Source organism: Callorhinchus milii, unplaced genomic scaffold (assembly GCF_018977255.1).
Source record: "Callorhinchus milii isolate IMCB2004 unplaced genomic scaffold, IMCB_Cmil_1.0 Scaffold9, whole genome shotgun sequence".
Lineage (NCBI taxonomy): Eukaryota > Metazoa > Chordata > Chondrichthyes > Chimaeriformes > Callorhinchidae > Callorhinchus > Callorhinchus milii.
In genome coordinates, this window is record NW_024704750.1 from 16,757,434 (window position 1) to 16,776,018 (window position 18,585).

Consider the following 18,585-nt stretch of genomic DNA (forward strand, 5'->3'; position numbering starts at 1 on the left):
CTGCAAATGGTTTGCAATGAGATCCAGCTGCTCCCTGCCCATATACTCCAGTGTAGGAAAGGTTAATAAAATACATCACTGAGTTACCTCCATTAATTTCATCTAATTTTGCATCTTTAAGTTCTTCTTTAAACAAAAATTGTCTTGAGGCCCAGAATCTTTAGTTACGGCAATGTATTCTTGTTGAACTTAAATGTTTATTTTGCTAGTAAAGAGTTTAACCATTTAATGTAAATACGCATATTGGATAAACTGATGGGGGAGGGAGGAGGTCTACTGAGGATTGAGCATTGGATATCCACACAGTAAAAGCCAATGTCTTTGAATCAAGTCTACAGCTTGCATTAATATATCGTCATTTGTGCGGACTCGTGTCTAAGATGCATTTGATCTGAACAATACTCTTGCATTTGTGTTGGGATTGCAGGTCTTTAGCGAGATCGAAGATCTTTCCAAGTACCAACGATAGGAATCCTGAAGATCCGCTGTCAGAGGTGAAAGATCCCCTCCCTGAGAAGCTGAAGCAGTCTGTTGTAAGTCATCTTTATGAATTACGGATCGGACACACGTGTGTCCCTGATCAATTCCCAGGATGTTGCTCCAGAGGTTCTGGGTTTATTTCAACATAAGTCTGACATTTCTTTGCCAGTAAGACCATTTTATTGAGTAATTTGAGATGATGCGCAGGTGTAGAAAACTCTTCAATGTTGTTTACTTTGGAAGCAGTTCTTTTCAAGCAATGTGGAGAACCAGCTTCCAAGATAAAACTGGATTTAAGAATTTTCTACAATTTTGTGTTGTCTCAAATTTTAAATCTGCAACCACAACTTGCATTTATATAGCACCCTTCATTTGGGCTAGCATGCCAGAGTGCTTGACAGTGGCGGAATCTGACCCCGAACCAGGGTAAGAGGGAGGCGGGGGGATGTGACCGTAAGCACGATCAAAAATGAATGTCTTTAGGTGGAATTTGAAAGTGGGGAGGGAAGGGGCAAGGCAGAGGGATTGAGGGAGGGAGTTCCAGAGCTTTGGGGTTAATCCATAGACTCATACAGGGTATAAACACATTAAATTTCCTGTCCTTATTCTCATGGGCTTATAATGGGATTTCCTCTTCATCCCACTAAGATCTGTAACCTTACTGACCAGTAGAAGATCTGAGCCTGTATGTTGGTTGTAGAATACTTTTATCTCAAAGAAGGTGGTTAACAAAGCGAGTTATAAAGGAGTTAACAATTAAGTGGAGTTACTGAAATGTTGGAGCTTTCAATGATTATTCTTTGTTTGTCTCCCCCCACCACCACCACCAGAGTGAACGTTTACAGTCCGACCTGATAGTTTGCACTGTGATTGCTGTGCTCTACTTCGCTATCCACGTCAGCACAGTCTTCATTGCTCTGCAGGTAAGCAATTTAGGGACTGGTGGAAAATCAAGTGAGTGGTGAAAACGGGGCCCAGTGCAAAATGGTGGCGTCCTGTCGTGTAGGGGTTAGAACACTCGCTTCGTGCTGGTCCTTTCCCCTCATTTTTTAATAGGATTTCCTTATAAAAATGGGGAACAAAAGTCAGTTTGCAGCGATCACTGTATTGCTGAGTCTCACAAGTGTTAGAATATGGGTGTTTATGCCAAGATTACCCACTATGTGGATGTGTTGAGCTGAAGCCAGGGACATCCCATGTGAACAAGGAGACTTCCATATTGTTAAGTGTTTTGGAATGGGTAATTCTGTGGAAAGTAAATCTATTAACTGTACGTTTCTTTTCTTACTCAGCCTGTGCTTAGCTACGTGCTCTATGCTCTGGTGGGTGCAGTGGGATTCCTAACTCATTACTTGCTGCCTCAACTCAGAAAACAGCTCCCTTGGCACTGTTTCTCTCATCCACTGCTGAAAACCAAGGAGTATTATCAGTTTGAAGTGCGAAGTAAGTGTCGCTTCTAACAGATGACGCAAATTCTGTCTGTCCATAAAAGTGGAATGAACAGCTTGATGACATTAATTGTTGCTCTGTAACATCGCCTTGCCCCATGGTCACCTTCTCGCCTCTATTTGGGATGTTACCTTGTTAGAGATGCCGTCCTTCAGATGAGAGGTTAAACTGATGTCTGGTCTGCCTGTTCACGTGAATGTTAAAGACCCCATGACATTATTCATGGAGTTTCTCCTGGTGTCCTAGCTAACAACCCCCCCAAATCAAATTGAGTACTCATGGCAGGTTGAGGGGCACTGCTGTGTACAAATTGGCTGCCGCTTTTCGCCCACAAAATACACGATCCATTTTAAGGTATATCCTGTGAAGCGCTTTGAGACATTTCGACGACATGATAAGGCTTATATCAAATGCAAGGATTATATTATTTTCTCAAGTTAGTAGTTTGGGAGCAGACTTTCAGACACCTCATTAAAACAACACGCAATAAAAGTTGCTGCTTGTATTACTTCCTGTCCGCTGTGTGTGGTTGCTATGCTTGCGGAGTGCTGCTGGCACAGAAATCTGATTAGTCCAAGCCAGAGGCCAGAAATGTGCCTTATTTACGGTATATGTATATACTGACTATTGTGTAAGACACCTGTAAAGAGGTCCACACCGTACTTGATTGTTACCACAGGAACTGACTGTATTGTGACATTTTGCTGAGCCCATAATAACGCGGTGAGACAAACTCAATTTGTCCAGGAAACAAATTAGCTTAAGAGGAAAGCGGGACTATAAGAGAGAGCAAATGGACAGTGTGGTGCTGCAGACACTTTTTCTTCATCAGCAAAGTCATACAGTAGACTTCTGATAACGAGTCGCTCCAGGGGAAAAGGGCTCAGTGACAAGTTTGTCCAGAGTGGTGAGTTAGGCTGATGTATAAACTCATGAATAAATGCGGCCAGGTTAGTGACAGCCTGATGACTTAAGGAGTAGTGATTCATTGAAACAGCATCGAGCTATCAGGAATCTATTGTACTTTGGACCAATATGTGCAGCCTTTGTGAGCTCCAGCGAGTTGCTTGAACCTGTCTACATTTTCCAGATGCTGCTCACGTCATGTGGTTCGAAAAGATGTATGTTTGGCTTCTCTTTGTGGAAAAGAATGTCATTTACCCACTGATTGTCCTCAACGAGCTGAGTAGCAGTGCCAAGATGATAGCTAGCCCAAAGAAACTGGACGCAGAGTAAGGTGTTTCTCTTTATTAATTATTCCCTCCCAGCTTGACTGAATTGTTCCCCCCCCCCCCCCACCCTCTTTAAGTTTCTATTTTCTCCACCCCATCCTTGGGCGTGATTTAGGCGATCAAGCCTCCCAAGTCAGTGACATTAGGTCACTGGGAGACACACCAGCAGCCGGGGTGAGTTGCCTTTTGGTTAATGGTTCTTGAACATAAATAGAAAGTGCTAATCGTGGGCTGCACAACGGCTGACCAATATCGGAAAGGAAGATTTAATGTTCTGGGTATGACTTTCATCAGAACTGAGCTTATTTGCTAACTAACTTTGGGCCATACCTGAAATTTTTACCAGTTTTTTCTGTTTCTTAGTTAGGATTTCTTTAAAATTTCTTTATAAAAGTTGTTTCTTTTTGAGGTATTTGACCTCCTCTCCCACTCCCCCCCCCCCCCCCCCCCATTGGTAAATAGTAAAGCAGCCTGGCGAGCCATCAGACGGCCATGGGTTTATTATAAGGTGCTGTTGTCTATTTATTTTGGTATTTTGATTCACATCCACAAAGTTTGCCCTTTTGAGTGGACCTCGTGATTTGGATCACATATGTTTAGTCTGCTTTGTTGGTTATGTTTGCCCTCTGTAAGTATGGTACTCTCAAGAACCAATTCTGTATTGTCTTTCAGGTTTGGTGCTTTAATGATCACAGTAGCGGGGATGAAATTGCTCCGATCTTCCTATAGCAGCCCCACATACCAGTATGTGACTGTCGTTTTCACAGTGCTCTTCTTCACCTTTGACTACAAAGCATTTTCAGAGACTCTGCTTCTGGACCTCTTCTTCATGTCCATACTCTTTAGCAAGGTAAGTTACAGAACAGGTTCCTAACAGTGAGATGTCAAAATATTATAATTTTCAAGTAAAAGATTGCTATGTAACCTGATGTTATGCTGATGTTTGAACAAGCTCTTCACCTTCTGAAAATCCATTTTGCACCAAATTGTGATTCTTGTGGACTGATCTGCTAACATGATGGACTTGTTAAATAAACAAAATTATCAGCTTGAGATGTATTTTAAAAAAGCCTTCATCATGTAAGACTAAAGTCCCATATTAACTTAGAAGAAAAAATGTCAGTCTGTTCATTAATAAAACTCAATTATTCTACCACAGATGACACACAAAGTCTCTCCAATCACGACTCTCTCTCACTCAACTCGTATACCCGATACTTATTAGGATCTTATAGTGAAGGCCCTGAATCATGTTGGTAGAACCCCTAGGAGCAGGTTTCTTGTTTGCCCTTTCAGCAGCCAGCAGTTTGCGCTCAGTCTTGGATTGAAGAGAACTTAAACCACAACTTATTTTGTAAAATAAGTTCTCTGTGATATAATATTCTGTTGACGTGTGAATTCATTGTTCTCGCCAGCTTCGTGTCCCCTGCCGATACGACCCACATCAGTGGGTGAGCTTTCAGGCATTCTGCCCTGCTCTGTGGAACTCCCATCCTGGAATCCCTCCCTCCGCCTCCCTACCTATCTGTTGGAGCAAGCTTTCGTTCCTCTTCTTCCCAACCCCCCACCCTCTGTAATCAACCGGGATGCCCAGTTAGCTGTGTAAAAATTTTTTGAAAGATGCTATGTAAATTGTTGTTGTTGCATTGTGAAGTTGAATACATTGACAAAGCTCCCATTTCTCCTTTGATTTCAGTTATGGGAACTCTTCTACAAACTGCGATTTGTTTACACCTACATCGCTCCCTGGCAAATCACATGGGGATCAGCGTTTCATGCCTTCGCTCAGCCTTTTGCTGTGCCTCGTATCCTTTCACTAAGACATCCTGCTAGTCATGAATTATTTATATTGCTCATACCTTTATTTACTATTCAGTTTTCTTGCCGCGTATTGAAGAGCAGTGTAGGATTATTTTAGAAATAGTGCCACACTAACTCACTTAGATCCAGCTTTAGAGAAGCTTGATTTAAACCACCCACTACACGTTGACTGGAGCTGAGGGGAATCTGCCCAATGTGCAACTTAGCACATACACAGAGCTCTGCTAAACCAGTGCTGCTTTTCAGAGTATTAAAGAACATGTTGTTGAGCATCCGCTTTAAAGGAACATTTCTGAATTGGCTCACACTGTTTTTCTGCTGTAGTGGTGTTGAGGTGATCTTGTTTAGTGAAAGAGTATGAAAAATAAGGGTAAATACATGGCATGCTGATCTGGAATCTCACAGCCACGACAATACAGGCAGCTATCAGCTGCTGGCATTACCCAGGACTCTGGATAGAGCCAGCTTGTTTTTTGTTGGGAGCTATTGGTTCTGGATACATGTTTTGTGTGTTGCTTTTAGACCTTCTCGTAGTAGAATCAAATGGTAGTATTAGATTGAAATTGCTGTGCGCATTGGCTGCTGCGTTTCGCCCACAAATATACGGTCAATTCACTTTACAGTCTATTCTGTGAAGCACTTTGAGACGTCTAGAAGATGTGAAAAGCGCTATATCAAATGCAAGGATTATTATTATTATCAAATGCAAGGATTATTATTATATTGTCATTGTAGATACTGATCTCGACACAACAGGAAGGAAATTCTGAAGTTTTGCAGACGCCAGAGAGAAGCACCTGAGATATTTTATAATAATAATAATAATAATAATCCTTGCATTTGATATAGCGCTTTTCACGTCGGGAGGACGTCCCAAAGCGCTTCACAGAACAAACTGTAAAGTGAATTGACTGTATATTTGTGGGCGAACGCGGCAGCCAATTGCGCACAGCAATGTCCCACAAACAGTCGTAGATTGAAAATGACCAATTTATTATTGTTTTTGGTTTTGGAGGGATTATTATTAGCTCTGTGTGGAGTAAGGAAACTTGCCCAAGGTTTCGCCCTGCCTGGAAATGAACTCAGGTCTCTCACTTGCAAAGCGAGTGCTCTAACCACTGAGCTACAGGACTCCATGTAGTGCAGTGCTTTGGTGCCCTGTGTCTTATGATTATTACAGGCTTCTTCATTCCTTATCTGCTGCTTCAGATTCTGCCATGTTATTTGTGCAGGCGATGGTGTCGGCTCTCTTCTCAACTCCTTTAAATCCATTTCTGGGAAGTGCAATATTTATTACTTCATACGTTCGCCCAGTCAAGTTCTGGGAAAGGGATTACAAGTAAGTGCTCATTGAAGAATGTGATGCACAAAGTATTTACCATCACCAATATGTCTCCGCTTCGGATGATAGCTATTTGTTCAGTAAATGGCAATTTGTGGAAACAAATACTGTTATGGTTTCCTCTCTTATTCTGATGACACACAGCCCACATCAACAAGCTGTTATAAAGGCCATGTGGAACAGGATAAGCTGTTATTTTTCTTTCCTCTCTTCACTTTGCACAAATTTTAAGATTTAAAAGTGCAGCAGATAGGTGGTTGGGAAGTAACGAGTACAGGGAAAAGACAGGGTAAGTTTGATTAAAAGATCTGCCATCTGAAGAGCTATCTGGTTGATACAATTGATCCAAACCTATTCCTCTGAAGCCTTTCTTTCCCTAAACTGGAGGGAAATATCCTAGCCAGGATCAGAGAAATGAAGGGAAGTCAGATTCTGGTGACTGTGGATCCACTTGATGTACAGTAATACTGGCATAAGTCTGATCTGTATAAATCGTATAATCGCCTAAGATAATTCCTTCAAAAATGCTTTAATAATAAATTGGTCACTTCATCCACGACTATGGGACACTGCTGTGTGCAATTGGCTACCTTGTTTCACCCATAAAATATAGAGTGAATTCACTTTAGAGTATATTTTGTGAAGTGCTTTGAGACATCTTGAAGACGTGATAAGACGCTATATCAAATGCAAGGATTATTATTATTATTAGGCTCTCAATCTTACAATGAAAAGGATTGCTTACTAAAATTCATATTAATAGGCTCCAGTGTTGCTAAACCTTAGAGTTCTGAATTTCTTACAATTTGCCCAAAAAAATTGTGTTTCAAACACAGTGGCAAAGCTTATTGTACAAACAGACTCATTGCACTCTGACACTATCCTGCATGAAGGGTGTAGTATGAATGAAGGTAGTTGTTGCCCTATGATAAATAAAATGCTGGATTATTTGGGCAAAATACTACTTCAGTTTTCATTTTTTGGTAGCACAAAGCGGGTCGATCATTCAAACACCAGGTTGGCATCTCAGCTCGACAGGAACCCAGGTAAGAAAGTACAAGCTTCAGGTTGATCTATATGAACAGCTTAAGAAATGTTTTTAAACCATTGTACTTAAGGCTTGCAGAATTCACCTTCGTCGAAGGAGGAAAAACACAAGCAACATTTCAAAGCCAGATTTATTTTTAACTGATAAAATGTCCCTGAAAATCAAGTGAAAAAAGGTTGAAATGTGCAATTTCTGATTATTCAAAAAGAGAAGAGAGTTTCTCCCAGTGTCCTGGTCAACAATCTCTCAAATAAAACTCCTTTGAAAAGCCAAAGGAGTTGAAACAGTCATTACTTTAAACGTTATAATGCTCTGTTCATTAACCTGATTATAATGTTAGCCTGGCACAGTAGTAGCATGCTCTCCTCTGAGTCATTGTGGGTGCAACCCCCGTCTCAGGACTTAGACTCACATAGTCTAAGCTGACAGTCCAATGTCATGCTGGGGAGGTTGTGATGTTGGAATTACCTTCCTTTGGATGAATTGTTAAACCGAGGTCTGTCTGCCTGTTCAGGTGGAAGTTAAAGATCCCATAGCACTATTCGAGAAGGAAGTTTCTCCCGGTGTCTTGGTCAACAATCCTCCAAAGAATATCAGTCACTCACTCCATGACTGTTTGTGGGACATTGCTATGCGTATACTGGCTGCCGCATTTTGCCTGCAAAATACACAGTCAATCCACTTTACAATATATCCTGTAAGACCTCTCAATGACGTGATAAGGCACTCCTATCTAATGCAAGAATTATTATTATAATTCCTGTTCTTTCAAGCCTCTAATGCCTTTCTTCTGTCTTGTAGGCTCTGATGATAACAACCTAAATTCCATCTTTTATGAGCATTTGACGAGATCCCTGCAGCATAGCCTGTGTGGGGATCTGATGCTGGGACGTTGGGGCAATTTCAACACCGGGGATTGTTTCATTCTGGCCTCAGACTACCTCAACGCACTGGTTCACCTTATTGAAATCGGGAATGGGCTGGTCACCTATCAGTTGCGGGGTCTGGAGTTCAGGGGTGAGTAGCCTTTACTTTCACAACCCTGACTTCAAAAGAATTTAGGTTCCATTGATATTCCATCTCTGAAATGAGGCACGTAAGCCAGTTCTGTTAACTTCTCCATATCTGCTTTTGTTGGGCATTGTATTTATTATCTTTGTGAATTACTTATCTGTATATTTTGGGCAAGTTTGGGTTTTGAGAAGAGTATTTCCTGTGATGGGATTTTAGGATGATACAGGACAAACTGCTGTTTGGGAATGTACCTGCTGGTGTCTGGGAGTCGAGGACTCTGTTACCTATTGGGCTATTGAGATAAGCTCATCAAATTCTTATCTTTATTGTAAACTAATATTCTTGCCCCCTGTATGTAATACTCTCTGGAATTAGGTAAACTGTTGAGTCCCTCTAGAGGGTGCATTCCATTCCAATACATAGGAATTTCCATGTGAGGTGTGCTGCATGAAACTCTGTCTGGTTTGGATACTCTTCAACAACGTAATGGGGCCTGAATGTGTGTATCATCCGCTAACCAAATATAAGCTAACAAATGCTACTGTTTGTGCATGAAATTCAACTCCTTGGTAATGGCTTGGGCGTTATGTCACTAACATTAACCATCATTCGTCTGTCACAGGTACCTATTGTCAGCAGCGAGAGGTGGAAGCGATCACAGAAGGGGTCGAGGAAGACGAGGGGTTCTGCTGTTGTGAGCCAGGCCACATTCCTCATACGTTGTCCTTCAACGCTGCATTCGGCCAGCGCTGGCTAGCCTGGGAGGTCCTGGTCACCAAATACGTGCTGGAAGGGTACAGCATCACTGATAACAGCGCCGCTTCCATGCTTCAGGTCTTTGATCTGAGAAAGATCCTCACAACATACTACGTGAAGGTATTGTATCTGGTTATCTCGCAATGTGTAATAGTTCAGCATTACCTGTACAACCTCCGGTTCTCTTGTTATGTTGGGTGCATTGACTAGAAAAGTTATTTTTATTCGTGAATGAAAAGTTTACAGCAGTACACATGGATTTACAGCGCTCCTGGCACTTGTCTCTAAAGAGATATCTGGATTTTTTTAGGTATGGAATTGGAATATTGTTGCAGACAAGGAATCTCCAAGATTGTTTAAATTGATAGATTATCCTGATTTAGTAACGTTGCACTGTAGATGTTTATAATAATAAATAACGTAATCCTTGCATTTGATATAGCACCTTACCACTCTGTTGATACTTCTCAAAGTGCCTCACAGGATATTCTGTAAAGTGGAGTGTCTGTGTATTTTATCTATTGGTACCGGGCAGCAAACAAGGACTTGAGGACTCCCCAATCCTCGTATCACTGTTGTGATGTTTCACTTCAACTCATTGCTGTACCTTCTCCTTTCTGTCCTGAGTCTCTCGTGCTCAGTGCCCCTCCTGAGGGGCAAAATCATACATCACGCAGGGAGAGTCAATCAGAGACAGAAACCACGTTAAGAGGAAGCTACGTTACAGCGGTAGTTAAGAGTCCTTAGAATACAACACATTATAAACTGATTGCGTTGTGTAGGAGCATGTGCTCACTTCTGGGATTGCCACTGTCTTCATCATTGCATTCAGTTCAAACTGTAGAAGGTGTTTGTTTCTTGGTGAAAATGCTCTTTACTATGGAAATGGCCAGTGAGGCAAGTGAGATGTAGAGTGGTGTTCCTTAGCAGAAGAGTTTCTGTGTTTAAATTCCGGTGGTTTCACCAACATCTTCACGTTTGTACCCATCAGAGTATCCTATTCTATGTAACGAGTTCGCCCAAACTGGAGGAGTGGCTTGCCAACGAGACCATGCAGGACGGCCTGCGGGCGTGTGCTGGGCACAATTACGTCGACGTGGATCCCACCTTCAACCCCAACATCGACGAGGACTATGATCACAGACTGGCCGGCATTTCCAGGGACACTTTCTGTGCCATTTACCTCAACTGGATCCAGTACTGCGCTTCCAGAAGAGAGAAGGTACAAGACATTTATTGTATGAATGCAAGAGTTGCCATTGCCTCCTGTGTGTGAATGCTGTATGGCTGAAGTCTCAATGTTTCTGGAATATGGCTCCAGCAGCCTTCCTATTATCTGGGCCAAGAGATCTGTTCTTAATATAGTCCAACCTCACTGTATCCAACCCGGCTTATAACAAACCCCCGATTTTTACAATCCCAACGGCACTCTTTGCCAGTCAAACTCTATTGTAGTGAACCCCTGATAGAATGATCTTTTTCTGCTGGTCCTGAAGGGGTTTGTTATAATACAGAGAGCTTCGACTGTATGTGAGCCCAAGCAGTGCGTGTCTGTGCATTCATCCATGTTCTATGCCGTCCTCATCGAAAGCCCACATACAGACATATTGTCCAGGAAGTGTGTGTCTCTGGCTAGTGATTAGGAAGGTAGACCATGATTGTTTTTTTTATTCCTATCTAGCCTGGGGCCTTGAGGCCAATTGAAGGCCTCTCACTTCCCCATCCCCTTATGCCCAGTTCCTGCTGCGTTAAGCTGCGTTCAATATAAACTGAGATTCAAACTTCCAGTCTGTGTCGCTCACTGGTTCATTCTCCTAATTGCATTTGAATTTCAAGGTTAATATTTTCTAAAGATTTTTTTTAAAAAGTCCCAATCATGTAGGATAATTATGTAGTGAGGCCGACACTGTGACTGATCAGCTGCGAGTCCACTCTTTTCTGCTCTTTGCAGCCTCTAACTTCAGACAAGGATTCTTCACTCATCATTCTGTGTTATGGGCTCAGTGTCCTGGGGAGGAGAGCGCTGGGCACAGCGTCCCATCACATGTCCAGGTACTTGTTCACTCTGATGAATCGTGGCGTGGCAGATTGTTGACAAGAATGTTGGCACAGAGGGGAAGCAGAGCATTGTCTCATGCACTATCAATACACAGGCTATTACCTATAAAGGACCTTGAGACGTTACAAAGTTATAGGCGCTATATCAGTTGCAAGTACTGTGTTTTTTTTATTATTATTAATGCATGTTAGCTCTCCATCCAAGTATTGTTCGTAAGATCACATTCTATCTGAGATTACTACAACAACAAAATTACATTTATAGAGTGCCTTTCACATCGGGGGGATGTCCCAAGGCGCTGAAATTAGTGAACTATAATAATAATAATAATAATAATCCTTGCATTTGATATAGCGCTTTTCACGTCGGGAGGACGTCCCAAAGCGCTTCACAGAACACACTGTAAAGTGAATTGACTGTATATTTGTGGGCGAACGCGGCAGCCAATTGCGCACAGCAATGTCCCACAAACAGTCGTAGATTGAAAATGACCCCAAATTTTTTTTTATTATTGTTTTTTGGTTTTTTTGGAGGGATTATTATTATCTTGTTGATACTCGTCAACAAGGTGATGTCTCACCACTGTAATCATAGACAGACTGAAGACATGGTTGGGAAGAGAGACTGCAGACATGGATGCAGTGGGCATGGAGAGAAGGAATAACATGACCAAATCCAGTCATTTCTCTCTCTCTCTCACATCCTCATCTTAATGAGTTTGGGTACCTCTCACGCATCTTCTGAAGACTACTGGTTAGTTTCACATGTCAAAAGACTCTACCAGTCAGGAAAAACTGTCTGAAATGGTCACATTCCCAAATCATAATCTTACCACCTCTTCCCCTCCCTCGACTCCCCAGCTGCTCTCCTGCTTTGTCCTAGAAGACAGAATGGATGACGTGCTTGAACAGAATTGTTATTGGGGTATAAATTGTGGGAGTTGCAATCTGGATTTACAATGTGGTTGAATCCAGGAAGTGGATTCCTGGATTTACAATGTGGTTGAATCCTGAAAGTAACTGATTGGGCATCACACAAAGCTGCTCCGATGTATTTTCTGGGTGCATCAGAGTGATGTTCCGGGTGCTGATGGGGTTCAATGTTTATATCCTTCGCAATGCGAAGTAACGTTTTAGACCCTTTGCACTTCTGCAGACTCCCCATTTTCTGTCCCCACCCTCTGGAACTCCATCCCCTCTGCCTCACTCCCTCCTTTGCCTCCTTCAAGGTCCATATCAATACCTTCCTCTTCGACCGTGCCTTTTTTCATCCCACCACCTCCCTTGCCTTCCATCCTCCCTGATTGCAACCCCCAGCTCGAATGTAAGCCCTTGACTGTCCAGCATCTTTTGGGGTGTCCTTCTAACGTGAAAGGTGCAAAAAAAAAACAATTTGTTTGTTGTTGCTAAGGTTCCTGGCCACCCTGCAGCTCTCCATTTTAGCCATTAGGAGTGTGGATATTCAGTCCATAGTTTTACCACTCCATAATGCTAAGTAGTCTCCAATGCCTTGCGCTGCCTGTAATCCTTTTTAGAAAGTTGATCATAAAGAAACTTAAAAAATTGAAACTCCTAAGCTTCTGAGCTCCTGGATCTGACATCAATACTTAATGTATTTCCTTCCAGTAACCTTGAGTCCTTTCTGTACGGACTGCACGCACTGTTCAAGGGAGATTTTCGCATTTCCTCTGTTCGAGACGAGTGGATATTCGCTGACATGCAGTTGCTTCGGAAAGTAGTTGTTCCAGGAATCCGCATGTCTCTTAAACTCCATCAGGTAAAGCCTTGAATGTGGAAGCAAATCACTACTGTAAGTTCACCGTAAGCAACAAATTTACTTCCGAACTAAGGAGTTTGATCTGCCCTCACAAAGAGGAAGCGGAGACACTGGAGTTGATAGATGAAGTTGAGGTCCAGATCAGCCATGATCTAACAGAATGGTGGAAAAGGCTCGAAGGGGGGCTGAATGCTGTTCCTGTGGTCACTAGGCTCAAGCCGGGCTTGATCACTGTCTAATATTTCTGTCTAATTCGGTTAACGGCTCAGCAGGCCTAAGCTCGCTCACCAATAAATAAAAGTAAAAGTTTACACTAGCTGCTGTCAGGAGAACATTAGCCTGCACAAGTTGGGAGTCGGTAACTCTTCAGGTCTTTTCAGCAATGAATGAATGAAGAGTTCAGGAAAATTATTTTATAAATTGGGCAGCCTGCTCACACTGTGCAATGGTGTAGAGATGGGGAAGTTTGCAGGTTACGTTTCTTTTTTGCACGCTCTTACTTAGTCTGGGCTGTATCGCTGGATGGGGCCACTGAATCTCTCTGCAGGAAAATTTGATGGATGGTGGGGTGGAGTGAGTGTTAATACCTTGGACCTGAGCCTTTTTTTGGATGGGTGGGGGGTGGTGGGGGAACGAGCTGCTCATTAGCCTGCTTTAGGTGGACTTACAACGATGGGGGAAAATGGCTAATTTATTAGAGAGAGAGAGAGATGCTTTTGTAACTTCTGACCACTAAAGTGTCAATAAATGAATGGCGGCAGTCAACAGCAAGCCGAGAGTTACTTTTACACAGTTAATCCATCATTCACCCCAATTCAAATGCAGTTGCCTACAGTTCACTGCACATTGTTACCTGTATGATGTGTAAGCAGCTGCTGCCTCTTCAGTCAATAACAGCCGCCAGCAGCAAAACATGGAAATTTCCTTTAGAAATGGCAGGTGAAGCAAGCTGCCGACTTAACCTGAGGCCTACAACAGATCATTTTTCTGGAGCCCGACTGGGCGAAAGCTGCTGCATAAATTTATTGCTGTTCAAGAATTCAGGTATCCAGTGATACGCACCTTGTGCTCCAAGCATTCTACAGAGAAATTGTTACCGATTTAATTCCCCAGATCCCAGGAGTCATTTGGATTGATTCCAATTACTTGAATTTGCATTTCATGAGAATCTGTGTGTCTTGGGGCCTCACTCGAGCAAGTTGTTTGAGAATTGCACCCATTCTTTTCCGTCACAGAAGATGTACAGGCTCACAGTTTAGGCTGACAGTTCAGTACAGGGCATTCTCAGAGCCTTTGGAAGAGACGTTAAGGTGAGGTTTGGTTCACAGCAATTACAGTGAAGTGCTTTGAGACATTTCAACAATCAGTGCTCCATCAAATACAAATATTATTATAAAATAGTATTAATTCTTCCATTTGGAATTGTGCCTTTTTATGGCGGGAACATAGCTCAGTGCTTCACAGGATATATTGTAAAGTGTAGAAGGATTTGAGGTGCCAGATAATTGACTTGTGGTTGTGTCCTAAAGCTTCTGCTATTTTTACTCGGATGTTAATGATGCTGTAAATGGTGCTAAATGAACTGCAAATAATGTTTGCGAAGGTCTTAATGGAGGGTTTCTTCACCCATGAAATTGAGAAAATTAAAAACCTCAAGCAAAAGCAGCTGTATGTCAAATGAGTTTGTCTGATAGTCTGTTTATAGTCTTTGGAAAGTTTTGAACATCGAAACAAGTACTTTTAATTGTTTATTGTTAACCCTTTTAGTCAGTTGCAATTTCAGGATTACTGCAAACTAGTTTCTTTACATTTCACGTCCTCAGGATCACTTCACCTCACCCGATGAATATGACGACCCAGCTGTACTGTTTGATGCCATAACATCCCATGAACAAAACCTGGTTATAGCTCACGAGGGGGATCCGGCCTGGAGAAGTGCTGTGCTGTCCAACTCACCCTCTTTGCTCGCTCTGCGACACGTTATGGATGACGGGACCAATGAATATAAAATCATTATGTTGAACAAGCGATATCTCAGCTTCCGAGTTATTAAGGTACGTTGACTTTGACCAATGTGCTGATATACTGGGCACGTGGAGTCTGTTGGCAACAGCACAGGGTGAGATAGAGAATTTAGACAGCATTTCTGTGACTGATCTCTGACCATTAATAAGAATAATCCTTGCATTTGATATAGCGCCTTATCACATCATTGAGATTTCTCAAAGCGCTTCACAGAATATACTGTAAAGTGAATTGACTGTATATATTGTGAGCAAAACGCAGCAGCCAATTGCGCACAGCAGTGTCCCACAAACTGTCATGGATTGATTGACCAAATTATTATCCAGAGCCCTCTTTTCCCTCCTGCCTTCTGCTGCCACAGGAAGGTGAGTGTACATACATTTAAATCAAGGACATGATCAGACTTGGCTATGCTGCCCTCCTCAATCGATCAGTCTGCTAATACTGGCTGTTGAGGCTCGCCTGCGAATAATGGTGACCATGGCAAGGTAACAGGACCATCTGGAGAAGCAGAAAAATGCCTCTGGGAGAGGAGGAGTTGAGGAAATTGGCGGAGTGAAAAAGCTTATGTTATTGACACAATCTACAGCACTTAATGAGTGTTTACCAGAATCAGCTATGGGTCTGGGGTCATTCACTGCCTCAGTTTCTTGTCTAAACTCTCTCTCTCTCTCTCTCTGTCTCTACGTGCAGGTGAACAAGGAGTGTGTCCGCGGACTGTGGGCTGGACAGCAGCAGGAGCTGGTCTTCCTGCGAAACCGCAACCCGGAGCGAGGAAGCATCCAAAACGCCAAGCAAGCCCTGAGGAACATGATAAACTCCTCGTGCGACCAGCCCATCGGTTACCCCATTTACGTCTCTCCACTCACAACTTCCTACTCGGACGCACACGAGCAGCTGAAGACCATTCTGGGAGGCCCCATCAGTATTACAAACATTCGTAATTTCATCATCTCCACTTGGCACAGGTACATCTGCTGACACAGTAGCAGCCTGTGTCTGCTTTGACATCAGCTCATTGTTTGATTGTCTTTGATCACGTCTGACTGGATTACAACTGTTCTCTTTAGGTTACGGAAAGGATGTGGTGCCGGGTGTAACAGTGGGGGGAACATTGAAGATTCAGACGCCGGCGGGGTCTCCAATGCCAGTAACAACGTGACCGCAAACGAGAATCAGAGCAGCACTTCCCACGGTGGATCTGGACCAACTGGCCACGGGCCTGGAGCAGGTCTCCAGCCGCCGCCGCTCACCTCGAACCTGCCCACACTTGGTGAGGCAATGCTATAGGAAGGTGCTCCAGCACTAGTGCATTCACACCTCCATTCATTCTTGTTCACTCATAATCTAGCTGTCATCTGACACTTTCTACCCCATGAATTTATTCTTTGGTAAAATGCCCTCTTAAAAATAAAGATTAGATTCACAGATGGTACAGCTCAGAAACTGGCCATTTGGCCAGTCCAGTTCGGTTGGTGTTTAATCTCTATACAAGTGCCTATCTTGAGATCCTATCCTTAGTTCCATATTCCTCAACTTTATTCTCTAGAAATGTTAGAATCTTTAAATAATGTTTAGGAAATACTGTCTTAAAGATGCATCAGTCGCTGAAATGTTTTAGAGTGATCTCGGGGAGTGCTCTGGAACTCTATTTCAGAGTCCCTTCACTTTTCCTTACCTCCATCAAGGGCCATCTCAAGATCTTCTTCTTTGATCGCACCTTTGGTCGTCTTCCCACCCCTCTTGGCTCCTACCTTTCTTGAATCTAACCCCCAACTAGGGTGCAAACCCTCAATTGTCCCAACATCTTGGGGATGTCCTTTTGACACGAAAAGTACTGTATAAATATAAATTTCTTGTTGTTCACAGTTAAGCTTTTCACTGGACTAGTAGGGGTACAAGATGCTGTCTGGCAAAGTTTTCTTTAAATATACTTATGGTTAATTGTTTAATCGAAAGCAGTTTGCAGGGATTAAAGCAATGTAGACAGCCTTGGGTTGGAAATGAACAAGGAATTATCTTTCCTTCATGATTTCAACAGGAACCAGTCACAGTAGTCACTCAGTGCAATCCAGCCTGGTCAGACACTCTCCTGCCCGTGCCTCAGTCGCCAGTCAGTCTTCATACCGTTACAATGGCCGCCATTCCTCCCTACGGACCTCAGCCACCGGCCTGGTGCCGTGCCGGCGTTCCTCCACCAGCCAGCTGTCCCTGCGAAACCTTCCCATCTCAATCCAGTCTCGGTTGTCCATGGTGAACCAGGTGGAACCCTCCAGCCAGATGGGCACTCTGAGCGTGCAGTGTGGCCTGCCCTCCTGCAGCAGCTCCAGCCAGAGCATCCCCGTCTGCAAACGCAACGCGCTGGCCGGGCTCCTCGGGGCGGAAGGTGTCAGCGGGGCCGACACACAGCCAGGCAGTAACTCCAGCACAGCGTTCAACACTCCGGCCAAAAAAGATGAAATTAACTACAAAGTCCAGGTACAACTTTGTTTTATTTTACTTTAAATAATTATCTGACAATAATGTTGCTCAACAACAACCACAACCTCTTTTGTCGCCACTTCAAAATAGGATGCCACTCGGGAACTGTAATAATAATAATGTCTTGAAAACGTGATCAGATGCTATATCAAAGGATTTTCTGTAAAGTGATGTGAATGTATTTCTGCTCATCTGTTTGTACATTGCAATGCAAGCAAAACATATTAGGAAGCAGATTCATAACTATATTGATTTTTTTGTCACGAGTTCAAGACGCCTCTGAAATAATAATCCTTGCATTTGATATTGCATCTTGTCACATCATTGAGACGTCTCAGTGCTTCACAGAATATATTGTAACATGTGTTGACTATTTTGTGGGCGAAACGTGGCAGCCAATTGCGCACAGCAGTGTCCCACACAGTAGTGGATTGAGTGACCACATTTTTGGGGGGGGGGGGTGGTGGTGGGGCATTATTTGTGAATACCAACCCTGAGTGCTGGATCCCGTGTGAAACAAATTGGTCAGGGTGTGTAATGTATTGTTGTTCCTGGTTATTTGCAGATATTAGACACAAGTCAAGTTATGGAAGCCATTAACATGTCCAAGAGGAGAGAACTGCACTGGCCGGATGAAGCAATCCGCATGAGGGCTGGTCGGAGCAGTTGGAAGGACTGGAGTCCTCAGGAGGGCATGGAAGGCCATGTAAGTGCTGAGCACCTAACAGCAGCCTCTTGTCTAATATCCGTGAATAAAGTGCATGTTCAGCAGATGCAAAGCTGCTTGGTGCAGCACAAGCACGCACGCCATAGAGATTACAGGAGCACAGTACACTGGATACATCGAACGGGGCTTATCAATGACATTGTGCAGAAAAGAGATAAATCAGATTTGCAGTGGAAGGACATAGACAGACCAGGTAATGCTGTATGAGCAAGGGGTTGCAGCAATTTTCATACTAATTGCAGTGTTATCGTATATAAGCTGGACTTTGAAGGTCAGGCTTGTCGGCACCCCCAACTCCTCCCTCCATAGGCTGCAAATCATCCAGAACTCTGCAACCCGTGTCCTCTCTCGCACCAGACTCCATGACCCTATCAC

General features: G+C 43.2%; 1 protein-coding gene across 1 annotated transcript in view; it reads left to right on the forward strand.

Moving 5' to 3' along the window:
- Nucleotides 1-18,585, forward strand: part of pcnx1 (pecanex 1) — a 49,195-nt gene that overhangs the window by 28,608 nt on the left and 2,002 nt on the right. The window contains exons 18-35 of the mRNA XM_042337953.1: nt 428-533; nt 1,311-1,403; nt 1,773-1,923; nt 3,020-3,161; nt 3,834-4,011; nt 4,858-4,966; nt 6,192-6,321; nt 7,312-7,370; nt 8,174-8,389; nt 9,009-9,262; nt 10,134-10,364; nt 11,094-11,194; nt 12,827-12,977; nt 14,801-15,031; nt 15,696-15,970; nt 16,073-16,275; nt 17,044-17,480; nt 18,049-18,189. Coding sequence (XP_042193887.1) covers nt 428-533; nt 1,311-1,403; nt 1,773-1,923; nt 3,020-3,161; nt 3,834-4,011; nt 4,858-4,966; nt 6,192-6,321; nt 7,312-7,370; nt 8,174-8,389; nt 9,009-9,262; nt 10,134-10,364; nt 11,094-11,194; nt 12,827-12,977; nt 14,801-15,031; nt 15,696-15,970; nt 16,073-16,275; nt 17,044-17,480; nt 18,049-18,189 — 3,208 coding nt within the window. The remainder of the gene's footprint in view (nt 1-427; nt 534-1,310; nt 1,404-1,772; nt 1,924-3,019; nt 3,162-3,833; nt 4,012-4,857; nt 4,967-6,191; nt 6,322-7,311; nt 7,371-8,173; nt 8,390-9,008; nt 9,263-10,133; nt 10,365-11,093; nt 11,195-12,826; nt 12,978-14,800; nt 15,032-15,695; nt 15,971-16,072; nt 16,276-17,043; nt 17,481-18,048; nt 18,190-18,585) is intronic.